The sequence below is a fragment of the Azolla caroliniana genome, unplaced genomic scaffold (assembly GCF_043228905.1).
Source record: "Azolla caroliniana isolate FFs.n. ecotype wild unplaced genomic scaffold, voAzoCaro1.0.p SCAF_4, whole genome shotgun sequence".
Taxonomy (NCBI): domain Eukaryota; kingdom Viridiplantae; phylum Streptophyta; class Polypodiopsida; order Salviniales; family Salviniaceae; genus Azolla; species Azolla caroliniana.
Window position 1 is genome coordinate 10,444,465 of NW_028230439.1, and position 10,495 is coordinate 10,454,959.

General features: G+C 37.7%; 1 protein-coding gene across 1 annotated transcript; it reads left to right on the top strand.

The window, feature by feature from the left end:
• Positions 1–5,468: 5,468 nt before the first annotated feature.
• On the top strand, positions 5,469–9,169 carry PLPB (PAS/LOV protein B). Its single transcript, XM_087317797.1, has 7 exons — positions 5,469–6,196; positions 6,599–6,803; positions 6,937–7,001; positions 7,551–7,630; positions 7,734–7,789; positions 7,898–7,961; positions 8,572–9,169. The coding sequence occupies exons 1-7, from the start codon at positions 5,539–5,541 to the stop codon at positions 8,743–8,745; spliced, it is 1,302 nt and encodes a 433-aa protein (XP_087173923.1). The 5' UTR covers positions 5,469–5,538; the 3' UTR covers positions 8,746–9,169.
• The last annotated feature ends 1,326 nt before the right edge of the window (positions 9,170–10,495 follow it).

Genomic DNA, 10,495 nt, shown 5'->3' on the forward strand with positions numbered 1-10,495 from the left:
ATTGGGCCCGACTCGGCTCGCCCTAAGCCTTCAGTGGAGTGCAATCTATGATGCCTATCTTCGTCTCCTCAGGTTGATCCAGCTTTGTCCGAATTGGCACGCTTTTTCTAGCACTCACTCTCTCAGTGGCCCTTCCGGCCACAATACCAATAGTCCGTCGTGGCGTTTCCTTGCCAACCTCCGGCGTCGCCTTGACGCCCCCTACTCGTGGAGGGTCCAAAACTGTTGTAGGCATTTCAATTATGCCTCGAGTTCTGCTCTTGTCAGCCGCTTCCATTATGCGTCGACCCACCTTGTCCACCACTACCACGGGGCCAATCCGCCTCCATGTACAACATCTTGTTGTTGGTGTGCACACTTGTCGATGCACCTGAGTGGTTTTCTTCTACGAGAAACATTGATTGTAGCTCGATAAACGAAGGCGTATTCTCCCTCGTGTAGATCACAGTTCAGAATGCTTCAAACTTTGACGCCAACCCCCTTGAGGCAAACATGCACCATTTCGTCTTCCTCGACGTTCACATTAGCTGAGGCGAGGGAGTCTCATATCTCCTTGATCTTGGAGGTGTAGTCAGCCATTTACATATCTCTTTTTTCGGACATTGCTAAACTCTTGGTTGAGTTGAAGCTTTCTAGCTGTGATGCTCACAACGAAAATCTTCTTCAGATTTCCCCAAGCATCCTTCAGCGTTTTGGCATCTCGGATGTAGCTCAAAAGCTGGTTGCACACATGATGCGAAGCAGTACAGAACTTTGCTCGCCGCTTGTTCGTTGGCTGGGAAATCTTCGTGTGTCGACTCTGATGTTGCATCATTGGCTCCTTCGACATAACTCTAGTAACCATGTTCGAGTAGGTACGGGTGCATATTGTATGACCAAGATGCGTAGTTGCTCCTATCGAGCTTCTCTATCGGAAGCGAGCTTCCCATTCCTATCCATGTTCATGGATTTTCTTTTTTGAAAACGAGAAACCTTGTCTCTGTTTTGTTCACTTGCTTTTCTGTCGGTTGTAGAGGAGTCTCAACCCTTCAACTCTGATACCATGTGAAAGGATTCGTGTGCGGAATCGTACACAGTTAGTTATTTGGAAACTTGACAGTTAGGTAAACACACACACACACACACACCGAGCAGAGCAGACAACAATATTTTGATCACAAAAAGACTCAGTACATACAACAATGCTCAGAGTGCACTTTATATACATGCCCTTGACGAGTGGGCTGACACAAGTACCATCAATACTTGAATGCTCATAAATTAGCCTAACACTAACAAGCTATAATATTCCTATTACTAAAATAGGAACATAGGCCCCTAACGACCTTTCCGATTTTATCCGACTCGACACACCTTAATTGAACTCTATTCGATTCGGCTCTCGGCTTCTTTAGCCGATTCGACCCATGTTGAGCTTGTCTCTCAACACCATTAAACCGAACCACTTAAACCTATAAACTGATAAACCCAAGTTTTAGAACCAAACTGAACTAAAAGCAAAAATTGAACGAAATCAAACCAAACCATTTAATTACATTGGAACTAATAAACCATTAAACCATGGCTTAATAGTTTGGTTTGAGTCGAAATTGGGCCCATAGCTAGTGGGGGGCCTTGGATGGTGAGGGGGGAACTGATAAACCCAAGGTTTAGAACCAAACTGAACTAAAAGCAAAAATTGAACCAAACCAAACCAAACCGTTTAATTACATTGGAACTGATAAACCATTAAACCATGGCTTAACAGTTTGGTTTGAGCCGAAATTGGGCCCATAGCTAGTGGGTGGGCCTTGGATGGTGAGGGGGAAAGTCAGTATCTTGGAGAGCTTTGATCATATGAAGGAAGTTGTGCAAAGAGCAATGGAACCATTGGATTGTATAGTGGTGGGCAAATTTGGACCTAAGGTTTCGACCAAAAGCATGGTAAGCATGGATGAAGCGTAGGTTGATTATAGACTTGAAGTAATGTTGGTGATGAGATGGTTGGATGCTAAGTTGCAATGACAAGATGGTGGGGCCTTTATTGAGGTCAAACCTCAAGCTACAATTGGGATGGTCTTGATTGTGAATATGTGAGTACATATACTTGCTCATAGGAAGGAATATTGAAAGAGGTGGAAAAAATGGATGGTAGCTTGTAGGGCTAGGCTAGATCATGGATGTCCATGTGGTGATATGTGAACTATATCATAGTCCAGAGCATCGCATCAATATTAGATCCATGATGAATCATCGTTTGCAGGGGAAGTGAGGCCAATTGAAGATGAGAGAGCGGCTTCATTGTTGGGTTGAAAAAACATTGGACCAACCCCATGTTAAAAGGAAATAATGTTGTATTTGTTAGTTTTAAGAACCTTATAATACGTAATATTTTCAATCTACAATATTGGTCATATGCTAAATGTATACAAAAAAACATGGTCATTGAAACATGTATACATGCACTCACGGTTGATGACAAGCCAAATCTTGTCGAAAAGGTGCCCCATTTATAGGAGCATTGAAATACTTTCGATACCAAGGAGATTGGTTACCCATAGGTTTGGTTAAAGGAGCCTAGAGTTAGTGTACCAACCACGATAGTGAGGGGGGACCAATGTAGCCCACAACCACCACCTTATCTGTGTTGATGGCAAAAAAGGAAACATGTCGACGTGTCGTTTTGTATGTGGACAAGGACGAATGAGAGATCACAAAAATCAAATGCCCAGGGTATCAAGGCAATATCAATGTCATTGTGGTGTCAAGTTGGTCACTCACCTTGATCGATCCTAGTTAGGGAACTAACAAGCCAGAATTGGTAATATATGGAATGGAACGTTACATTCTTAAAATATGAAGTACTTCCAGATATGAGAGGAAATGCTTAGAAAAAGTGGGGGAATTTTGAAAATCATGTGTGATTTTTTATATAAACTCGAATACAATGATGGTGACCATCAACTCTTCTAGAAGTTGACATCGCCTAGGCATAAATGACAATGGTGAAGTTTTGGCATCCCTCGAAGTGCCAATGATATTGTGTTATGCCACATGGGAGCTTTCTCTAACTTGAACAATGAATACATTCAAAACTTAATTCATTAAAGTGACAATGTCAGTGTGCTTTGCCACTCAACGTTGTCCTAGTTTTTCCAATAAAATGTCTCCAATGCAAAGAGATATGTCCGCAGACCCATTATTCTTTAAATTTCTAACCTCCATATATTTCATTGTCAACCTAAGTGTTGATAAGTAGCAAATCCCTAACACCAAAGCTATAGTTTCAGGATAAGTCATAGCAAAATTGGTTTTGAGTATGGCAGAATTTAACAAGATTTCGCAAAATATGCATGTTGTGATCTCAATATATTAAAAATGATGTTAGTTTACATTTGAATGGTTGGCATCCAACAATCATGAACCCAAAAGTCACTCTCTAGAATAGGTATCTCACCCAAAATATCTTGAAGCCCATGGATTCTCATTAAACAAATGCACGAGTGATGTGGGGCATAACGTTTCACTATGCATAAAGAAAAAGCAACGAATAAGGTCAAGCAAGCTTCTACATCCATCAATTTTTGACTATGATGGAGACCCCATTTCCATCATTGTATTCCATGCAAAATAGGTTGGCTAAACGTGTATAAATGATTCAAAAAAGAGAGAGCATGAAAGTCACTTGCGATAAAAATAACCACAAATTCGTATCAATCAAGATGCGGTGAGATGAAACTGTATAAGTGGTTTTGTTGATTTAGAACGGTCTTTGCAAACAAAATAGTACACCACAATTGTTTATGGTTTCACAAATAATTGCCACCACTCCTTTTTGTGTAGAAAGTGCATCAAGATGCAGACATGTGAAGCGAAAAACTCATATGGGGCACAAAGAAGGTTCATTGCTCATGAGTCATACCTATAGATCCGTTGAATAGAGTGTGTGCTTTATTTGGATTGTTAATTCATGATGCTTTTTACATTGACCTTTTGTGGTGTAGTGACATGATTGTTACATTGATCTTGTCACAAGTCTAGGATTAAATTTCAAGTGCCAAGTGCCAAACCTAGTTTCTGGAGTGCACAACTCCCATTATTATCGCCCTTAGTTATATTCAACAAAATAATAATTTTCCTCTACAAAATTTGATCTTTGTGAAATAGTTTCCGCAAAGGTTAAATGAGTTGAAGCCACACAATGGAAAGAAAATATTATTTTTCCTTAGCTATTGAGCTTTGTGAAATAGTTTCTGCAAAGGTTAAATGAGTTGAAGCCACACAACGGAAAGAAAATATGGACAGATGGTTGTGTGTGGTCTTATGCACGCATATGATGGTTTTTGGATGTGAGTTCAATGCTTCATTGAATGATTAACCATAAGAAACAAGAACCTAAATGTTTGGTTCTTGGATTGAAAGCTGTCATGATGCAACACGTACATGAAACATGAATGAATGCAACTTCAATCAAGTAAATTTCAAAAGGTGGAGATTATATCATCTAGATAATGATCAAATGACTCATCTTGATGGAACAATCCAAAAATGTTCTTACATATCTCTGATGATTGAAATATACTTAAGGACTTCAAGATACACATATAAAATCATTTTGGTTCAAACCTTTTTGCATATTTGTGTGCATTATTCCATCATGGCAGTAGGGGACCTCACAAATAATACTTTACTCTTCTTCTTTTTTGTTTATTTGTTTCTTTATGATAGTTAAGGAGTTAAAATTATTGGGGGTTTTAAAGAACTTTAGGACAAGATTATTTGGGCATTTGATTGTAAGAGAGAACATTAAGAGATGCTAGCGTTCTTCTAAAAACAAATAGAATTAAGTCTCATCGAAAGCGAAGGCTCCTAATAACATAAGATCTAAGATAAATTAAGCAAATACAATTAAGAGACATTCACACGGTGCCCTATAGACATTTTGGCTTCAAGATTTTTCTCTCATCCACCCCCACCCCACCGGCGCCCCCACCGAAAAAATAAAGAAGAAAAACACACCAATTGAGACGCTAGACCTCCTTATTGATAAGAAACATAATCACGCATCTTTCCTATGTCTAACCTTTTGATTTTTGTCGTGCTCGATGCGTCTAGCTTACAAAAGCAGAGGGAGTTGCATTCTAAGCATCTCGCTTGCAAGTAGGTTAGGAGCAAGCGATGGTTTAGAAAGGATTAGGAGGAAGAAATGCGGTTAGTGGCTTGTAACAATCCAAAATTGTAATTGTGATGTTAATGGAGTAGTAGATAGAACAAGCATATGCATTCTCTCTCTCTCTCTGATTTTGGGAAAAGACATTCACATTTTCTCAATTTCTGCTAGAGACACTCATATGTACATACATATGTGTATTTAGAGAGAGATTAGAGAGAGAGTGTGTGTGTGTGTGTGTGTGTGTGTGAGAAGAGAGAAGTTATCTGTATCGTCCTTTTAAATTAAAAGAGAAGCAGATTTCGAGAGCGTTCTAGCAAATCGCCCACAATCAATTGAGGCCATTGCGAGGATTTCTTGATTCAGAAGATTACGAAGAAGAAGAAGAAATGGGTCTTCAGATCTTCCTCACAGAAGAATCAGAATCAGAATCAGAAGAAAGAAAAGAGCTTAGAAGTGGAGAACTGAACCCTAGCTCCATGAAACCTGAACTTTCATGGTATAACCCAAATGGGCTATCTCTACCTGATCTAGTCATGGCTTCCTTCACATCAACATATAAGTCTTCTCTGAGAGATTCGCTTCAGAAGCTATACTCAAGTTTCATCTTTATCATCACAGATCCAAGGATCCAAGATAACCCAATCATATATGCAAGTGAAGGGTTCTTGGAAATGACCAAATATTCATTGGAAGAGGTTCTGGGGCGAAACTGTCGGTTTCTGCAGGGTCCACTTACGGGTCGAAGAGAAGTGTTGGAGATCTCTGATGGTATCAGAGAAGAGAGGAGTTTTCAGGTCTCTTGTGTGAACTATAATAAGGAAGGTAAAGTTTTCTGGAGCTTGATGGATATGGCTCCTCTGTTTTCAAAAGAAGATGGAAGAGTTGTTCACTTTGTTGGTATTTTTATACCTTTTCTTGTCAATACAAGAAGGACATGTGGACATGGGGATTCAAGAGGTTTCCAGTGCTTTTGGTCTACGGATGCTGATGTTAAATTGACTGTGGGAAATGAAGTGAAGAAAAGATCATCATGTCCCTCACTAGGTCACCCTCTAAACCCCTAGAATTCAATCTTTTTTGTGTTTTATATCTATATATATGTATATTAATATACACATTTATTGGTATGATGTGGATCATTTGCATCTTTTGGTTTAATGAAGAATTTGGTATGAAAAGAAGACAATTTTTTGGTGATGATTTTGCATCGTTTGGTTTCAATAAAGACTTTGATCCATGATGATGATGCTCTCTTGAGGAATCTTAAATCTAGATATTTCCATGAAATCTTTATTCAGAAATGATCCCTTGACAGTGATGGTGATGGTGTTCTCAGATGTGCCTCTATAGCTAGATTATCGTTGACTCTCGCATCTTGAGATCATACGCCGTTATGTGCTCTATTGGAATCAAATCCTTAATGAGCGTCTTGAATGCCATTTGCAGATGAAAATGAATGTGAAGAAGCCCAACAAGCTGACAAAGATAAGGCAAGATTGCTAATGAAATCATTGCTGAAGGAGATTGCAAGTAAATGCAAAGGTGAGGGTGTTGCAGAGACAAGATGTAATGCGGTTCCTGCTGTGATTGAGAGGGTTATCTGTTCATCATTGATGCTCTCGCTAACCAAAATTCAACAAAGCTTTGTCCTGTATGGCATCTGTACTATTTACTTCTAAGTTGTTGGATCTCAATATGTATGTGTTTTTCTATGGTGGAGGGTTGGGGACTTGTTACAGTCTTTGCCTTTCTATTTATATTTTTTCGGTATGGTATTTTGGCAGGGTTAATCCTCACCTTCCAAACTTACCCATCGTCCATGCAAGCAACAATTTCCTACAACTCTCTGGTATGTTGTTGTTCACAACCATTTTAATATTGTCCATAGTTTTGGGGAGGGGTTTTACCATCTGTCTTCTATTTCTATGAAAACATAGAAATTCTTTCTTTTCTGAAGTAAGAAAGATTATTGATCAATTATCAAATCAAAATTTAAAATTTGAGTGAAGCAAGCAATGGGGGAGGAGGAAGGAAAGAAGAAGCTTCTTTATTTAGTGTTAACTATTGATAGACAAGATGTGTTTGTTCTACTATATTGGTAGACGCAGTAATTTACATGAACCCTTATAGGCTGGTTGGTTGTTATGTAATCTATTAATGCTGTTAATATAGGTGTACCAACTGAAAAATCTTATGGTGTCGTTAACATCCAATGTATTTGATAGGAAAAATCCATTTTTGATCTTGGAGTCCAGTATCTATGTCTGTTTTAATGTGGATTAATAGATACAGCTTTGTATGTATAATAATACCCCACATATTGTGCTGGAAAAATGTTTTTTGGCCTTATCATGATGTATTCTGTTTATTCTTTGTCTATATATATCCTGTTATCCAGGCTACACTCTGGAAGAAGTGATTGGTTGCAATTGTAGGTTCATGCAAGGACCGGATACTGATCCGAGAGCTGTCCAAATGGTAATTTTCTTTAGTTTTTCTATAACCAGCATGGTTTATTTCTCATCGATACATTCATTGTCCATTTTTTAAAACTGATTGTTTTGTGTATGCCATATCCTAGATAAGAGACTCTTTAAAAGCCGAGAAGTCATGCACTGTCAAACTACTTAACTACAGGTATTAAAGACAAACACATGTATCCTTGGTGCAAATATAAGTTCGAGTGATGTAATAAATTGTTTTATTTGAAACTCAGAAGTGAATTGTGAATGTCTTCTCTTGCAGAAAAGACAAAAGTTCATTTTGGAATCTCTTACACATTTCACCTATCCGGAGTAATGCTGGCAAGGTAATTAATTCTCTTCTTGTAGTGCATTAACTTAGTTAATGATAGATTTAAACCAGTGTATGAAAACCATTAGCGAGGCATGGAATGATTGATTGCAATGACTATGTTTAGCCAATTATGGTGGATTTAGGAAAATATATGATGTGTTAGCAAGGAGTGACTAATCATAGTCACAATAGGTTTAGCTAATTATGGTGCTAGCAAGGAGTGACTAATCATAGTCACAATAGGTTTAGCTAATTTTGGTGCTAGCAAGGAGTGACCGTCATGGTCACTATGGTTAACTAATTGTACTAGATATTTGACACTTTATGCTAGCATGGAGTGATGACTCATAGTCACTATTCTTAACAAATTCTGATGGGTACATGAAAATTTATGATTAATCTGGAGTCATCAATCATAATGACCATGACTATGATGAATTAATGACAATTTATAGTAGCATGGAGTCACGGATCATGGATTTATGACTGTTTGTGACAGGGTAGGTGACCTAATCATAGTTAACATGGATAGCTAATTATGATTGATTTATGTTTTTTTTGATGCTATAACATTGATTAATAATTCTGATGGAGAAATTCATAGCTGTGATGTTGTCTTATAGATTGTGTTTTTCGTTGGTGTGCAATTGGATGTGACATATCTGGGCGACCGACAATTATTTGAAGCGTGTTTAGCGCCAGATATCCGACAGCTGGGAGTTGTCGGGGCTGTGAAGGTCGCGGTTAGGGGTCTTCAAGGAGAGGGTCTACGGCGACGAATGCATAAGAGTGAATAGTTGTGTAATAAGATTGGACGTCATGTGTGTGTACATGGAGTACATGGAAGGGAACAAAAGTTCCTATGCTCTCCTTGCATCGATTGCTCTCAGATGGAGGTCCAAAGTTTTATTTTCTTTGTTCATCCTATCAACTGTAGAAGACAAAGGGGGGCTTCACCGTGAAAGATTTGTGTATTTATCTAGATAGATAGATAGGTAAAAAATCATATTGAGTAGCCCCACACTTTGAATTTCTAAGCAGTGGGCATATATGTATATCAGTTAGCTATTTTGATTTCATTTGATTATATATGTTTTGTAGCAAGTGCATATATATAGATTACCACTCAAATTTTGAGTGGGCTTCCTATTAGTGTTATAATGCCCTTTATTATGTACATGTGTGCCATGTCCTGAAACTAATTCATCAAAATTTCCATTATATGATGCATTGAAATGTGTTGGAATAATTGTCCTTCATGTTGCCAATATCTGGCAATGTATGATATTATCTGAAATGAGATTGCATGTGCTAGCCCTTTGAGAATATACAGAGTGCCGCCACTCTACTAAGATTTCATTGATATATTGCTCACCCGAACAACCAAGCTTATAATGTAAGCATATGTGCGAGTGTGTTCATACAAGATAATCTTAAGCGAGGAAGAGACTAACCTGGTAGGACGATGTGCACATTGGAGAAGAACTTCCAAAGAAAGTAAAATAGAGGACAGTAGACAAGATTGTAGCCCTTATATATTTTAAATTGAAGTTTAAGTATGGTGTTAGGTTATGCAAAAACCTTTCATCTGTTTCAGGCATAAAGGATTAGTGCGATTTGTCAAAATTTCGTGGAAGTTATTTATTGTGTTCAATCTTGCCAAGGAATGTGTTCTCTTATGGATTTCTCTGCTTTCTCCTAACAGGAATTATCTTCGTTCTCTTATGTGCTCTTTGCTTTCCCATAGGAATCAGCTTTATCATACAAGCATATTAATCACACTCATTATGACAAGGAAAGACTGAATCAGATATTGATTGGAGACATTGTGGATGCCAATAAGTAATAACGAACAACACATGACCATGGCCTTAACCTCTCCTCCCAACCTTTCAATATGTACACTTACCTTATGCCCTTGGTTTCAAACTTTCACACATGGCAGTTTCATATTGAACCCTTTTGCCGTTGTACATTGTATGATTGTTATTTAAACCTAGTTGAAATGTTTCTCATAAAAAACTATGCAAAGTAATCTTTTATTGATTGTGGTTTCAACTTCAGCTAGTAGCCGCATATGATCTCTTCTCAAAGATTTGATGTGCTCATTAAATCTTTATGTGGTAGATGGTATTATCCTTTTTTTATGTTGGGATATAGCACATTGAAGGATTATGATAATTGATGGTGAATACGAGGCTCTAAATTAGAAAACATGTATTTTACATAGTCAACAAATAAAGTGTAAAAAATAATTTAATGTTCAAGTTTTTGATATCATAAATTGACAAAATACTACCAACATTTGATTAAGCATAAATGGCCGGATTGCTAAAGGCTATGAACTTCCAAGGAAATTTCAAGCTATACCTAACTAAGATTTTAGTCATGTTAGGAAGCTAATATTAATACATTTTGCTCCTTATGTGACAGATTCATCCCAACTCTAAAGGTGTGCTGATGATTTTAATACTACAACTATTAGTGTTTAGTTGCTGAATTTGGTTTTGAATAAGTTTGCATTGATAACTACACTTAGAAAACATG